General features: G+C 37.9%; 1 protein-coding gene across 2 annotated transcripts in view; it reads left to right on the top strand.

The window, feature by feature from the left end:
• The window catches only part of LOC131036611 (large ribosomal subunit protein bL19cy), a 134822-nt gene that overhangs the window by 66251 nt on the left and 52011 nt on the right, over nt 1–16560 (top strand). Inside the window, exons 2-4 of one of the 2 annotated variants that reach the window (XM_057968532.2) lie at nt 1031–1094; nt 1188–1249; nt 1388–1453. In XM_057968532.2, coding sequence (XP_057824515.2) covers nt 1031–1094; nt 1188–1249; nt 1388–1453 — 192 coding nt within the window. Of the gene's footprint in view, nt 1–974; nt 1095–1187; nt 1250–1387; nt 1454–16560 lie in introns of both variants that reach the window. The other variant, XM_057968533.2, reaches the window with a different exon arrangement.

Here is a 16560-nt window from a genome sequence, read left to right as displayed (position 1 = left end):
TCCTTTGGAAGCTTTGGCTATAGCCCGATTGATATGTTACTTAAAGAAAGTTGCGAACATGGATAAGCATCGCTGACCTAAAATGGTTGTGGAAGAGATGCTAAATCGGAGGAAGAAAACCTAGATGAAGCAGAACAACAATTGGATGAACAAGTGGAACATTGATTTGCATGAGTGCCCTAACACCAACCGTGAAATAAAAAGTTATGTTATTGAAAAATTTCATATTACCATGTGGACAAAGCAAGCTGGACGGAAAAAACATACTACATCAAAGAGTTTAATCCAACAAAGGACCACGGGAAAAAAACATATTTAGGGGCTATTAAAGGTAACTCACGGATGCTAATTGCACAACTGAGAACCGGGTCACACCACCTTAGATGTGAGACCGGTAGGTGGAAGATGCCTAAAGAAGCATGGGAGGAAAAAACTTGCATATTCTGCAATAAAGAGGTTGTAGAAACAAAATGTCACTATATCATGGAGTGCGCGACTTATGAGGACATCCGCACTCAGTATGAAAATGGATTAAAGGTTGACAACATGCATCAGTTATTTGAAGAAGATAGAAGTAATCAGACTACTAGCCTCCTAGTCAAAATCAATAGTAGAAGATTGGACAGGGAAAAGAATCTGAAGATTAATTAAGAATGCTATCCTCGATCCCATAAGCTGATCAGTCTCGTAGACGTCATTAAAATCTTTCATTCATTCAACGTCTCTCTCTTCTATCAACACTATTAACGGTCCTTATTTTTCTATAGAGAACCCTTACACCTCCTCATAAAGTGCTAATAAAATACCAACATCTACTAATACTATATTTCACAAATAAATAAATAAAATTAAAAAGACCATCAAACAAACTATACTGTCATCAAACACCCTCATCTTTTACCTTCACATTGCACGGCAATAGTTTCCCAGTCGCATTAGGGACTGATCTGCCCTTCGAACTGATGTTGGTCTAGGTTTAAAGTAAGGCGGGCAAAGTTTACTGAAATTACTTCTACCTTCTCGTGAGCAGATTTTCTCTCTTCCGGAAAAAGGCGAAGATGCTTGGGCTTGCAAAGGCAACCGGCAGCGCAGCGGTAAATTAACATTCTACCCATTAATACAGATTTCACTGGAAATTTTTTAGTAGTTTGTTGTAATTTTATGAACAATCTAAACTAAACTTGCAGGTTGCCCTGAATGTGAGGAGGTTTTGTCTCGGGCTGCGCTATTTTTCACCGCCTTGAATTATGTAAGCAAATGCCCGATACATTCTTTGTAGTAAAAATGAATAATGTTATAATCAAATTTTAAATTTTAGATTTTTTAATTTAATTTTAAATTGTTTGGAACAATTATAATCGTTTCTGTGATGCACCTTGTGTTACAGCATATGGATTCTCCAAATAACAAGACGAATATGGAATGGGAGTTTACAAAGCCCAGCAAGGAAGGGGTAACTTTTAATTTGCTGCCCTAATGCTTCATATCTGCAACATTTTTTTTATGGATAAACATTTCATGAATTTTTAATGTATTTGGCATTCAAATTTTTCTCTTTTTTATCCGTTTCTACAATTTATTGTCATATTAAAGGTAAGATATTCGAAGCTGAGAGAGGGTATGGTTGCACAATTAAACACAATTTATAGTTTAAAAAAAATCCCTGTGAAATGCTTCAAAATGTTGCGGTATATATATAAAATATATTTAGAAAAATATTAAAATTAAAGTTTTAATATATTAAAAATATTTAATCAGTCTTAATTGATTATTTTTTAACATCATTTAAAAAACAAGTCAATTTAATCTGAAAACTTAAAGATTATTTTCAATATTACAAGTAAAATTTTATACTATTTACTAATTCAGTTTTAGATTTGAACATTAAATAAATATTAGAAACTAATTTAAAAAATTTCTTTTATTTTTTGGGATCAATTCATGTAGCAAAGGGGCCACACCCATAATACATCCAACTTTGCCTTACCAACAAATATTTGTAGAGAGATTCCAAACTGGGTTTTATTATCCTATAACCTTGGATCCTACCCAGATTGCTAATAGTAGTCAAAAGGAAATTCTTGTTTATGCCCTTATGGCGTGCTCACATTGTTGCCAAAAAACCAAAACAAACATTGGCTTGTATATGCTTCTCCTTTTATGTCGCTCTTCTGCTCCATCAGTTGGGTCTGTGTTGTTGGATGTTTTGTCATTGATGTCAAAGGTTTGTTGAAAAGAGAATTGGAACAAAATACTAGTCAAGCTGCTGATTATTCATCAAATATCCATCAGCTATTTAGTTACTTGGTTGAGCTACTTGGTTGTGTACTTGAGCTACTTGGTTGTGTGGTTGTGTACTTGAGCTATTTGGTTACCTGGTTGAGCTACTTGGTTGTGTGCTTGAGTTACTTGGTTGCCTAGTTGAGCTACTAGGTTGTGTGCTTGAGCTGGTTGCTTGTCCACTTCACCTACTTGCCTGTCTTGTGCCCAGTCAAAAGTATCCCTCATGTTATCCTTTGAAGGTTCTCTTCAAACAATGAATCCGCTGTGGCTGAAGAATGAATCCGATCTGCTATGTGAATACAATCTGCTGTAGGTAGAACATGTATTGCTTTTCACTTCTCATCGATGTCAAATGGAGGAGATATAGATTCCCTTTTATATCCCACAATAGTGACCCTTCCTCAAGGGTCGGCTTTCTTCACAAGAACACGTCTCAATGAAAAGGTTTTGGCGGACTTACAAGTCGGCCTAATTAATTAATCATTAACAAATCACATAAGTGTTAGTATCATTTCATATAATTAATAGATAGATAAATAAAGGCAGATCGGTATAATTAAATTGTCTAAGGCTGAAAGGCCAAATAGACAATTTAATTGTCTATGTCGGCCCACAAGGATTCTGATCGACGCTATCACATTAACACTCCCTCTTAGCTAGGGAGGAATCCTTCCTAATCTCTACAAGTCACATCACCTCATCATGATGACTAACACAATGACTACTCTCATGTGAATGAAGGAGGCTTATCACCTCAACATGATAACATATCACCTCATTGTGATGTTTGACCACTATGGCTACTCCCATATGTGGAAAGGAAAGATATCACCTCACTGTGATATCAACCATCATGGCTTCTCCCATGGATGGTGTAAGAATAGATATCACCTCATCGTGATATCAACCATTATTGTGAGATCGTCACCTCACAATGATGGTAAAATGCACAAGTGTTCATCATTGTGAGGTCATCACCTCACAATGATATTCACCATGGCTCATCCCAGAGGGTGAACACACAAGTACAAGAAAATCATCATGAACTCTCTCACGTGATTTTGTCATGGTGTCACACGCATGATATCCACCATAACTCATCCCAGAGAGTGGATCCACCATGGCTCATCCTAGAGGGTGGAAATAAGTGCTTTCACCTCAAATCTATCTCAAAGAGAAATGCATTAACAAGAGCTTACATTTTAAACTTCTCTCTCAAAGAGAGAATGCATTAGTATGAAATATAAATAAATAGATCAACGATGCTAAGACTCAATCTCAGCTAGGGCTTCATTCTCCACCATACCAAGCTTATCTCGAAAGTACACAAACTTTAACATGGAGAGAGGCTTGGTGAGAATGTCTGCCCTCTGCTCATCAGTACTAATGTATCTCAACTGAATGGCATTCCTTTCCACCATGTCTCTAACATAGTGATACTTGATCTCCACATGCTTTGTTCTGTCATGAAACACAAGATTGACAGAGAGCTTTACACAACTTTGATTATCACAATGGATAATTGTAGGCTCTAAGGATTGCCCAAACAATCCTGCAAGAAGCTTCCAAAGCCACACTGCTTCTCGTGCTCCCACACATGCTGCAATATACTCGACCTCTGTAGAGCTCAGTGCCATTGAAGACTGTTTCCTACTACACCAAGAAATCATGGCAAAACCCAAACTAAAACAACAACTAGAGGTGCTCTTCCGATCAGTGACACACCTTGCCCAATCGGAATCAGTGTATCCATGCAGCTTTAAGTCCATATTAGAAGAATATTTTGGGCCATATCCAACTATGCTGCGCAAGTAACTCAGAATATGTTTTGCTGCAAATAGATGTATTTGCTTTGGTTCACACATGAACTAGCTAAGTGCACTCACTGCATAGCAAATATCTGGTCTAGTATTGACTAGGTACATCAAGGATCCAATCATCTGCTTGTATAGTGTAGAATCCACTAGATTTGAAATAGCTGCAACCTCTCTTAACTTATGCAAGTTGGTCTCCATAGGAGTGTACATAGATTTACAATCGATCATACCAAATCTCTTTAGAATGTCAATGGTGTACTTCCCTTGACTCAGAATGATCCCACCAGATTTCTGCCAAACTTCTAACCCAAGGAAGTAGTGCAATAAACCAAGATCCTTCATCTCAAATTCAAAAGCTAACTCCTTCTTGCATTTGATAATAAGATGATCTTCTCCAGTGATAAGTAACTCATCAACATAAATAATTAGGATTAATGCTTCCCCATTAATTACCTTGAAGTACAAGTTTGAATCTGCATTATTCTTGGAGAAGCCCAAGCCTATTAGGTAACGATCAATCCTTTTGTACCAAACAAGTGGAGCCTGCTTAAGGCCATACAATGCTTTCTTCAGCTGGAAAACATGGGACTCCTTCTCATCTACCACAAATCCTTCAGGTTGCTCAATATATACTTTTTCCTCGATTACACCATTTAGAAAAGCCGTCTTTACATCCATTTGGTGAATCTTCCATCCTTTAGATGCTGCAATAGCAATGATGGTCTTGATTGAAGTATATCGGGCAACTGGAGCAAAGGTTTCCTCATAGTCAATTCCCTCCTTCTGAGAGAATCCTTTAGCCACAAACCTAGCCTTGTATTTCTCAATACTACCATCAACAACATGTTTGATCTTAAAGAGCCATTTTGAAGAAACAACAGATTTACCTTCCGGTCTAGGTACAATGTCCCAAACATCATTCTTTAGAATTGATGATACTCTTCTACCATGGCATCTTTCCAAACCTGTTGACTAGTAGCTTCCTCAACACTGGTAGGTTTTGATTCAATGATTTGACTCATCAATGCAACATAGCTAGAGAACTTATGAGGTCTCTTACTTTCTCTAAATGTTCCTCTTGGGACTGCAAAACTTTCAGCCTCTTGCATCATTTTCCTCGTCCAAAGAGGTCTTTTCTTACCAATCACAATGTCAGTAGGCCCATCAATAGGTTTCAAGGGCTCATTTGGATCATCATCTCTTTAGGTTCATGAGTCTCCCTCTGAATCTTAGGAGTATGGTCATCTTCCATATTTTGAGGAGGCTCTTGATCTTCACTGTCCATCTCATGGATGCCCTTGGATTCTCTGAATGCAATATCCTCTTCAAATGTCACATCCCTACTCAACTCAATCAATTTCTGCTCTGGAATATAGATTCTAGGCTTTTGATGTTTTACTATAGCCTATAAATATTCCCTTCTTGCCAGAAGGTTCCAACTTTGTCCTTTTATCTTTGGGTATATGTATATACACTGGACAACCAAAGATCCTCAAATGACTTACATCCGGCTTCACCCCTGTGAATGCTTCTTTGGGTGTTTTATTCTCCAAAATACGGCGAGGGCATCTATTTTGAACATAGACAGCAGTTCTAGAAGCCTCAACCCAAAAAGAAGTTTGAAGATTTTGATCATGGATCATGGCTTTGGCTGCTTCCACAATAGTTCTATTTTTCCTTTCCGCTACACCATTCTGTTGAGGATTATAGGGAACACAAAACTCCCTCTTAATCCCAACTTCAATACAAAAATTACGGAAGTTACTAGAGGTGTACTCTCCTCCATTATCGGATCTCAAGATTTTGATCCTCTTCCTGGATATGTTCTCTACTTGAGCTTTGAATTCCTTAAATCTCATAAGTACCTCTTCAAATTTTTTACTCTTCAAGAAATAGGTCCAAGTCTTTCTCAAGTAGTCATCAATAAAAATAACATAATACAAGAAACCTCTAAAGGACGCAACAGACATAGGACCACATAAATCTGAATGAATGAGCTCTAAAATACATTTGGATCTACTTTCACTACTATGAAATGTACCTTTAGTATTCTTACCCAATGCGCAACCTTTTCAAGTTCCTTCATGCTCCTGGTTGAGTTTTGGAAGGCCTGTAACCATCTTCTCCATTGTAGGTAGTGCACGAAAGTGAAGGTGACCCAATCTTCTATGCCAAATCTCACAAGTACTTGATGAGCCATGAAGTAAGGCTTGAGGAGGATGAGTGCAAAGTCTGTAAAGACATCCATGACGAACTCCATTGACTTGAGCCATCTTGATGTTTGATTTCTTTGGCCATGCAAGGACTTTGCCATCTACAAATGCAATTCTATATCCTTTGTCTTCCAAGGCTGATATGGAGACCAGATTTCGCTTAATTCCCGGAATGAATAGTACATCATTCAATTGCAAGGAAATCCCTGAAATTAAGTGAAGAGAGGAGGTCCCAACTCCTTTCACGGAGTAACTAGTATCATCTCCAATGATCACTTGCTCATTTGAATTTCTTTCCACCAAATCATTTAGATGTCCTCTAAATCCAGTAATGTGGCGAGATGCACCACTGTCAATCAACCAAGTATTGTGGTCGGTAGGCACATTACTTGAAAGGGCTGAATAGAATATGAATCCATCTGAATCCTTTTGTGTAAGAGTTTCACCAACATCCGCAATGAAAGCTTGAGGTATAGGCCTAGTTGGACATTCCTTAGTGTAGTGACCATATTTGTCACATCTAAAGCATTGGATTTTTGAAAGATTTTTCCTTCTTTTGAATGTAGGAGCACCATTGGATTCCTTATCGTTCTTCCTTTTGAAATGTCCTTTCTTACCCTTCTTCTTTGAGGAGTGAGAGGCAAGAACATGAATATCTTCATTTGTAGAGCTTTGGCCGATGCCTCTTGTAGCCAATCTTGACTCTTCTTGAATGCAGTCCGTCTTCAATCGATCAAACTTAGGGAGTTTTGATCTTGCGCTTATTCCTTGTATAAATGACTCTCATGATGAAGGAAGACCATTAAGTGCCAACATGGTTAATTCTTTGTTATCTATAGTGTGTCCAATGGTAGAGAGTTGATCTCTCAATTCGGTAATCCTCATGAAGTATGAGATGATGGATTCTTCTTTCGTCATCTTGATATGGTGCAGTTGCTGCTTCAATGCAAGAGCTCGACTTGTGTTGTTGATCTCATATATCTCCTCTAATGTCTTGAACATGTCATATGCTGTCGTCAACTTGGAGATAATCAGCACAATGTGATCTTTCATAGAGTCAACCAACATTTTCTTTGCTTTGGTGTTCTTTCTCTTCCATTGAAGCTTCTCATCCTCTTCGGTTGGTTCCGGTACTGCTTTCTCCACGAATTCATTTAGTGCGTTTTCCTCCAAGGCAAGCATAACTCTAAACTTCCAAGAGATGAAGTTTGATGCACCCTCAAGTCTGTCTTCAACTTCAAGTCCGTTCACCATCTTGACGTTGATAGATGTAATCAAACTCGAAGGCAATAATGGAGGACAACCCTGCTTCTATGAATCTGATCTGATCTGATCTTTTCTTAAGCCTGCTCTGATACCATGTTAAATTTCGATCAGATTTAAATAAACAAAATTTTCACAATTGCACAAAGATTACCTTGGGAAAACCTTCCTCTTGAATGTGAGAAACCCAGTAATGAAAGATGTCTTTATTATCTTAATTATCCCAATAGGCTTTACAAGAATTTTACTTCACACTTGAAGCGATATATGACAACAATACATATACAGAAAGTCTGATCTGCAACAAAGTCGATCCTCCCTGATTGACTTGCAAACTGCTGTAGATAGAGATCTGTCTGCTGTAGATGAATGTCACGAACTGCTGTATGAACAAATACTGTAGAAAGTATATGCTTCGATCTGCTTAAGGTTTATATTTGGTCATCTAATGTATTCGCTGTGGCTGAAGAATGAATCCGATCTGCTATGTGAATACAATCTGCTGTAGGTAGAATACGTATTGCTTTTCACTTCTCATCGATGTCAAATGGTGGAGATATAGACTCCCTTTTATATCCCACAATAGTGACCCTTCCTCAAGGGTCGGTTTTCTTCACAAGAACAGGTCTCAATGAAAAGGTTTTGGCGGACTTACAAGTTGGCCTAATTAATTAGTCATTAACAAATTGCGTTAGTGTTAGTATCGTTTCATATAATTAATAGATAGATAAATAAAGGCAGATCAGTATAATTAAATTGTCTAAGGCCGAAAGGCCAAATAGACAATTTAATTGTCTATGTCGGCCCACAAGGATTCTGACCGACGCTATCACATTAACAAGTTAGGATAACTGTTTTACAAAAGATTTAGAGAGATGCCTCCTCATGGAATGCAGTGATTGTAGGTTTTGCACAAAATGCATTTGGTTGAAAAAGCTTTGAGGATTTTCAAACAAATGCAATAGGTAAGTGTAAAGAAATTCTTGTAACGTATTATAGTTGAGGGATGCTGTGGTAGACGTGTATGAATGTGGAAGTGCCAACAAAGCTGTGAACTGTTTGACAGTCGGCCCAAACAGATGTCATTTCCAAGGAATGTATTGATAGGAAATGGCTTTGAAGTTGTCAAAAGAGCTAAAGTGCATAGATATTACATGTGAATTGTTTAACAGATTGCATGGTCTCAAGATACACATGCAAAAGGTGAAGGCATAGACAATGTATATGAATTGTTTGACAAAACACCTCAAAGAAATGCAGCTTCAAAAACTTTTGAGTTAAGTGTAGTTGGCAGCCGTAAACCATACTTCGTGACCTTCACCAGCACCCTCCTCACGCATGCTAATGTGGAAGCCCATACAATGCACAAGAACTGTTTTACATAATGCCTCAAAGGAAGGTAGAGCAGAGATAAGGTGCTTATTGTTTGACAAAATGCCTCTAAGATATGTCATTCTATGTTGTGCAGTGACTACATGAAAGCACAAAATGGATTTTTGAAAAGATTTTAATAACATTTCAAGCAAATGCACGACAAGTCTCCAAACCAAGCCATACTGCAGGTTATGAACAATCATTAAAGCTTGATGCAGAGGTCTCCATCGAGTATTACAAGTGTGCAGGGTTGAGTCATAGACAGAAATCCATGAATTATTTGACATAATGCCTCAAATAGAAGTCACCTCATTGAATGAAATGATTGCGGAATGCAGATTATGGACGTGTTGAAAATGCTTTAGAAACTTTAAAGCGAATGTGATGACAGGGTCTGCACAAAATGATTTGTTGAAAAGTATTTTGAAATGTTGATATAAATGCAATTGGCAGGCAACCTTTGCCAATTTCCTCCACCGCTGCATCAAAATGGGAGCTTAGAATAGCGTATGGTCATCCTCCAAAGTGCACATAAGGAAATTTTTATCAAATGTATAATTTCAACCGCCTTGCTAGATAAGCATGCAAATTGTGGAAGCACAGACAATGCATGTGAACTGTTTTTGAGAATGCCTAAGCAGATGTCATCTCAAGAAATGAAATGAAATGCTTGCAAGAGGCGTACAAAATGGATTTGTTGAAAATTCTTTAGGAATTCCGAGCAAATGCAAGATGTGGAAGCATTGACAAGGCAATTGAACTGTTTAACTAGTGTGAACTGTGTGGACATAGAAAGAGAAAGTAAATTGTTTGATGGAATGCTCAAAGAGACAGATCACGAATTGTAGCAATTGCAAGCTATGTAAAAGTGGGGTGATAGATGAGAAATTGTCCAAAGTAGTTCTTTTTCTGTCAAACACATTTTATTTGTAGCTGGTGTTGAAGTTTTACGGCAAAAATGATATACAAGTATCAGAAATATGATTTTGTCTCAGTCCTTGAATGCACATTTCCTGAAATGTTTGACACGAGATCGGGGCATGTTAGTATCCAGGATTTTTTGGAGTCAATGGAAGAAGGAAGAAGGGCACCATTAGCACAGAAGGTATTAGAAAATGGATTAGCACTTGCTTTGGGTCATCCACTAGCCATTCAATGCCCAAAATTGGTCTTGGAATGCATGAAAGCATATGATCTTGAAACCAGGGAGATAAAAACAGTTGACGACACACTTGTAGTGAGGCTTGACCCGACGTCTCTTGGATTCTTTTTCAAGTTTGCCAGTCAGGGATGAATTTGCAGATATCACCAAGGAATATGCTGAGAAGTATTTTGTCAAGAATAAAGCACAGTGCTTGAATACTATAGCCAAACATTGGTTAACAACACCTGAGAGGGGTAAATCACAGCTGCCTAGAACACTTCATAGATCAGAGTTCGTTGAAGATATTTCAAACATGGTGATATTTTTGAACAAGTTAATAATGAAAATTTAGATAACTTTCAAGAATTGATGTATTTGTTCATCAACAAAATATGTCTAGGCAATCGATATATTGACTGGGGAGAAATTATTAGCAATAATCTTCATGACCAATTGACTCAGTATGAGTTTAATCAGCTTTTCCACATGTCGTTATATCTCATATATGCTATTGCAAGCATGAAGCCTTGGCCTGGGCTTAATAGTCATGGTATCTATAAAGATACAACACAATTTACAACTTTTACCTGCAATTGCAATTAGAGTAGAGCTACAAACATTTCCGCAGGGTAAATGATGCCTTCACAAGGCTCACAGTGAGGGAACTTAAGGGAAATGTTGGACTCCGAATATCCCCAGAGGCAGCAGCTCTTGTTCAATAGTTTGGGAGTTATTTTATCCAATCCCTGAGATTCACCTATATTCGAATTGGGGGTTTTGACGGATGTCCTTTCATGCTACCCAGGCTGGTGGATGATAAACTTGTGTTGTTTGAAGTTTGCAGGCAAATCGGTCATGTTAACAAGAAATGAAGAGATAGTCAAAAAAATGGCATTCCTTTCCCAATTGGCATTGGTCATTATAATTGTAGATCTTCATTAGATGCTCAAAATATTGAAATGTCTATTGTCAAGCTTAGTTTATATTCTTACAGCGCAAGATTCTCTTTTGACAGTAAGGAGTATGTTAGAAATAATCTGAATCTCGGACTAGGGTATCATCATTTTCCAACAATGGAGGATTTCTGGGAAGACTATGAAGATGACTTTGAAGTTAGAAGAAGAGACTGGATGAGATTCACAGTTAATCAGACTATAGATTTTAAGTTGGGTTGGCTTGTAATTAGTATAGAGGATGATGGATCAGATTTGATTGATCCATTTTATTTTGAGAAGATCCAGGTGTTGTGACTACCTTATATAAATTGGGCACTTCAGGAATTAAAGGATTTGAATGAGAGAACTATTTACATCATCAAAAGGACAAAAGAATGGGTGAGAAGAAGATTTCAGAAGCTACAACCACCTGACCTGTAGGCAGAATAACTCTTCTAGGAGGAATAATGACAGTCATGAAGGTTCATCTTCATCCTCAGTTCCTCGAATTTCAGCCTCAACTATCAGTTTACAGCAGAACACCCAAGGGGGTGGTGATGATGAGGATCCACATAGAAGAAAAAATATTGCAGCAGCATGTGAGAGTGACCCAAGAATAAGAAGGAAGATATCAAAGCCAAGAGAAAGGATTTTAAATCCTATCCAAGAAATGGCAGAAGAAAGGAAAGAAATAAAATTCATTATACTTCTCCTAATGCCATTATTATTTCCATAGATGAAAAAATCACCAAAACATTTAAAAATTGCGATTTCTCCCAAGTCAAAAGTCGCCCCGATTGAATCATGGTATATCTTGTGGCTGTTTTTTTGCAAAAACTTGGCACAATTTTTACAAAAATTTTTGGAAAAAATTGCGATTTAATCGTTTAAAAATCGTCATTGAAAAAGTTGAAATCATTTTTAAGTGAAAAGCGAAAACAAACCCTAAATTTTTATTTGCACTTTACATTGTTTTGACCCGCGAAAACGACCTGGACATTTTCGCATGGGAGAGATGGCACGCAAATGTGACGGGCAGCGTTTTCATCTTCGTGTTTTTCAGAAGGGATCTGTAAGTTCGTTTTGCTCTATGTGTTTTAGTTTGAAGGGAGAGAATGCAGATGATCTATGTTTGGCTATATTTTCATCAATGGGCAGATCATATTAATACCATTTTGAGTCTTGACTCTTGACTCACAAGGAAAGCAGTCTGTTTAAGTTAACAAATTCCTTCCATGATTTATTTATTGTCAAGACTCAAAACAGCTTTATTATGTGTCTGAGACCTTCACAAAGCGATTCAGCCAGCCAGAAGATGGACTTACACTTACCCACACTCAGTGTGGTTCTAATTAGATTTATATGCAAGCAATCGCAAATGAGGCTCAGTTGCAATCTCCATCTATTAGGCCCCAATAGAAACATCATTACAACTCGTAGCAACTTAACATGGTTCAATTGTAGCTTCCCCCTTTTGGCTGTCACCTACAATAAGAGAGTTTACTGTCTCCTCTAAATCAGACCCTTCATATTCTCTACAATCATGGTCTTATAAATGCTCTTTATTTGCCATTACATAAAAATGCCTTCAATAATTTTATGGCAGTTTGTTTAGAGTCTTTAGACAGTTATTGCTGAAGTTATTTTTTTAAAGAAATGAACTATTTCTCAAGTAATATGTCTAAAAGCTCAGCAAGCTTCTGAGAAGCACACAAGGAACATTGAGAGTGGGGGGGTGAGCAGTGTTTCAACCTTTTCTAAACTTCAGCACACTCAAGATACCAAATAATATGCAGTGATAAAATGCAAACAAAATACAAAGCAAGAACTCAGATTTTTCTCGTGGAAAACCCTTTCGGGTAAAAAACCACGGCACAATTTTTTTTCTTTAATATCTCAGAATGGACATTGTTGACGTGGCTAAAGTCGGATTACCAACTCTCTCTGGTCAACGCAGAATAGAATTCGTTGAGTATCCTATCCTCTCTTGTGTAAGGAAATCTCTAATGCCGTTTTAGATGATCAAAGGGGACAACCTCAAGGTTCCAAATGTTAGGTCATGACTGCAGGATAGCTCAACGGTTTGATGTGTCTTGCTGGAAACACAAGGGGTCTTACGTTGTTAGATAGAATAAGCTTTTGGCTTGCACAAGGTCCCTAAGACTCTACAGGTCTTAACTTCATCAAATACTTCTTGGACATGATGCTGTTTTATAGTTTCAACTTTTAGATTTAAAAAAAAAACCAAAAAAACAGGGAGATAGGGCAAGAGAGAAACTAACCTATCTAAAATAGCATATTCAGGTAAATAGACAAAAATCCTATGAAAACCAGATTTAACTTTGCCAACAAATATAGCACAACTATGCAAAATCTGATGCAATCTTCAAAGGAAACTAAATTTTCAAGTTATCAAACACATGCTGAATTTCTACATCCACCCATTTAGCTTCTAATAACCAAACTAAGCTTATGAATGAGTTCAAACTAACCATGCATGGGGAATGACAATCAGCCCGTCCTTAATTGTATGAACTAAAGATTTCTATCAAATATGAACCTGAATGTAATATTTGAAAGCAAAATACAAAATATAAATTCAAATGGTGAAGAAGGAGACCAGGCACTCACATGAAATCATAACAGCTTTAAGTTCCATTAATTCTGTATGTATTTCGACAGAGTTTTTGCAACAATTCAAGAACTTCTTACAAAAATAAGGGAAAACCAATTCCTTTAAATAGGTTTCCAAAATTGGATGAGTGGCCTAGATTCAATCATACAAGTGGCCCAGATTCATCTTGAAAGGCATGGCTGCCCATAATTAGTAAATAGGGAACATACCCCCTACCAACTATCAACTAACTATCCCAACTAACAAATTAACTTCCAGCCATAAAGTTGTTCCCCAAAAGTGTAAAACATGGAACCCAAAATCTGAAAAAGCACTTTAGTGGTTAGGAGAAATAACTAACTTTGGGAATGCCATGGAGTATGTGGTCTTATCACCCTTCAACATGCCATTCCAACGCGATATCATTTTGCTCCACTCCATGTTATCTTTCCAATCGCTAACTAACGCCTTGAGCGCATTCTCATAGAAAGTCCCGACACCTGACAAGGTTTCTCTGTATTCCTCCCATCCTTTGCTGATGGTGTCTACCATGTCATTCTTCATGTTAACAATCCAGTACCATTCCTTAAAAAGTGCTGATACTATGGGGGTCAAGGATTGTCTGCAACACGGGAATCCGGGGGTGAGTCCAGAACAAAGCCCTCATGATTGGTAGAGTCTTTTCAATCGCTTCCTAGAATCTGATGTATTCTTTTTGGGCCTCCAACACCTTTAGGCGGGTTAGTTCTAGATTGATTGCCATGTTGGACGCATCCTTGATCACTTGGTTTCTTCTTACCTTGATGCTCTTGATCCATTCTCTAATTGCCTTGGCTGTGTTGCGCACTCCCTCAAACTCAACCGTGGTTTTTTGTGCTAGTGCTAATGGAGGAGCATGAGTCTCAATAGCATGCTGCAACGACCTTAACAAGTGGTCTATGTATCCCTCTGCTTGCTCGACACGAGTTCTATACATATCCCTTTCAACAGTCATTTCATCCAGCTGTCTTGTTGACGTGGCTAAAAGCGTATTGCTACAACTCTATTTGGCTAATGCAGAATAAAATGTTCTTGCTGAGTATCCTATCCTCTCTTGTGATAAGGGATCCCTAATGCTGTTTCAATTGATCAACGGGGACGACCTCAAGGTTCCAACTATCAGTTCATGACTGTAGGATAACTCAGTTGTTTGATGTGTTTTGCTGGAAACACCAAGGGGACTTACGTGGTTAGATAAAATCAGTTTTGGTTGTACGGGTTCCCTAAGACTCTATAGTCTTGACTTCATCGAATTTCTCTTTAATATGATGCCGTTTTGGACTTAAACTTTCTGATTAAAAAAAGGGAAAAAAGAGGGGAAAAGAGAGATAAAGCAGCTAATTAATCTACCTAAGACAACATATTCAGGAAAATAGACTGAAACCTTCAAAAACCAAATTCAACTTTACCAGCTAATAAAGCACAATTATGTAAAACTTGATGCAATCTTCAAGGAGAGTTAGATTTTCATGCTATTAAACATAAACGTAGAACTTTTACATCCATCCATTTGATATTTAACAACCGAACTAAGCATATAAGTGGGTTCTGACTAACCATGCAAGGGGAATGACAATCAGTCAATCCTTAATGGTATGAACTCCAAGGTTTCTATCAAATACTAACCTGAAAATACTATCTGAAAACAAAATACTTGACATAAAAATTAAATAGTGAAGGAGACCATGCATTCACATGAAAATAAGACAACTTTAACTTCCATTAAATCTGCATAAAATTCGCTAGAGTTTTAGCAACAATCTTAGAACTTCTTACAAAAAGAGGGGAAAACAATCCCTTATATAGATTTCCAAAATTGGATGAATGGCCCAGATTTAATCTTATAAATGGCCCAGATTCATCCTCTAAGGCATGGCTGCCCATACCTATTAATAAGGATCAAATATCTCCCTACCAACTATTAACTAACTAATAACTACCCAACATAAAGTTGCTCCCCAAAAAGTGCACTTGCACGGAGCTCAAAATCTGCAATGAACTTGGGTAGTTGGAAAGAAATAACTAACTCTAGGAAAACACTTTCTCTTTTCTGGAGGTAGATTCTTTTACCAAAATTCAACTTCCCCTTGCAAGTAATCTTTCCAGATGTCCCGGTTTGATGTGCGCTCTGCTTGGACATATTCCTGAAACCTCATGCAAATCGGGAACAATTCCTTATTAGAAGGAATGGGAGGATTACAAAATTTGAACCGAATGCCCTCAAGATGGGTGTCCACTACCCTCAGCCGCTCGCGCTAGTTTGATTGAAGATCTTCAAAACACAGTATATTTGCATGCAGCCTGCTGATGCATTCTATGTCCTCTGTAGAGTATGTAGTTTTATCGGTCTTCAACTTGTCATTCCATCGTGACACTTTATTGTCACCTTCCATGTCATCCTTCCAGCTAGTGACCAATGCCCTAAGGATATTTTCACCGATACTCTCAACGCTTGAAAAGTCTTCCTCGCACTCCTAAGTTTTTCTAACGGTGTCCACCATGTCCTTCATGTTGACAATCCAATACCATTCCTTAAAGGTGTTGAGATTATGGGGATCTAGGATTGTCTGCGGTGAATCCGAACTTGAGTCCAGAAGAGAGCCCTCATGAGGGGTGGAGCTATGCTAATCGTCTTTTGGATTTTGGCGTACTCTCTCTCTACCTCCACCATCTTTAGGCGGGTTGACTCTATATTGATTGCTACGTCGAATACATCCTTGATGATTCTCTTCCCTCTTGACTTAATACTCTGGATCCATTTTCTAACTGCTTTGGCGGTGTCACGCACTTCTTCAAACTCCGCTGTGGTTTTCTGTGCCAATGCTAATGGGGGAATGTGGGACTCAACATGTTGTAATGGCCTTAGTGTTGTGACCTA

This window comes from Cryptomeria japonica, chromosome 1, assembly GCF_030272615.1.
Source record: "Cryptomeria japonica chromosome 1, Sugi_1.0, whole genome shotgun sequence".
In the NCBI taxonomy this organism is placed as follows: domain Eukaryota; kingdom Viridiplantae; phylum Streptophyta; class Pinopsida; order Cupressales; family Cupressaceae; genus Cryptomeria; species Cryptomeria japonica.
This window is presented reverse-complemented; position numbering and strand designations above follow the sequence as displayed.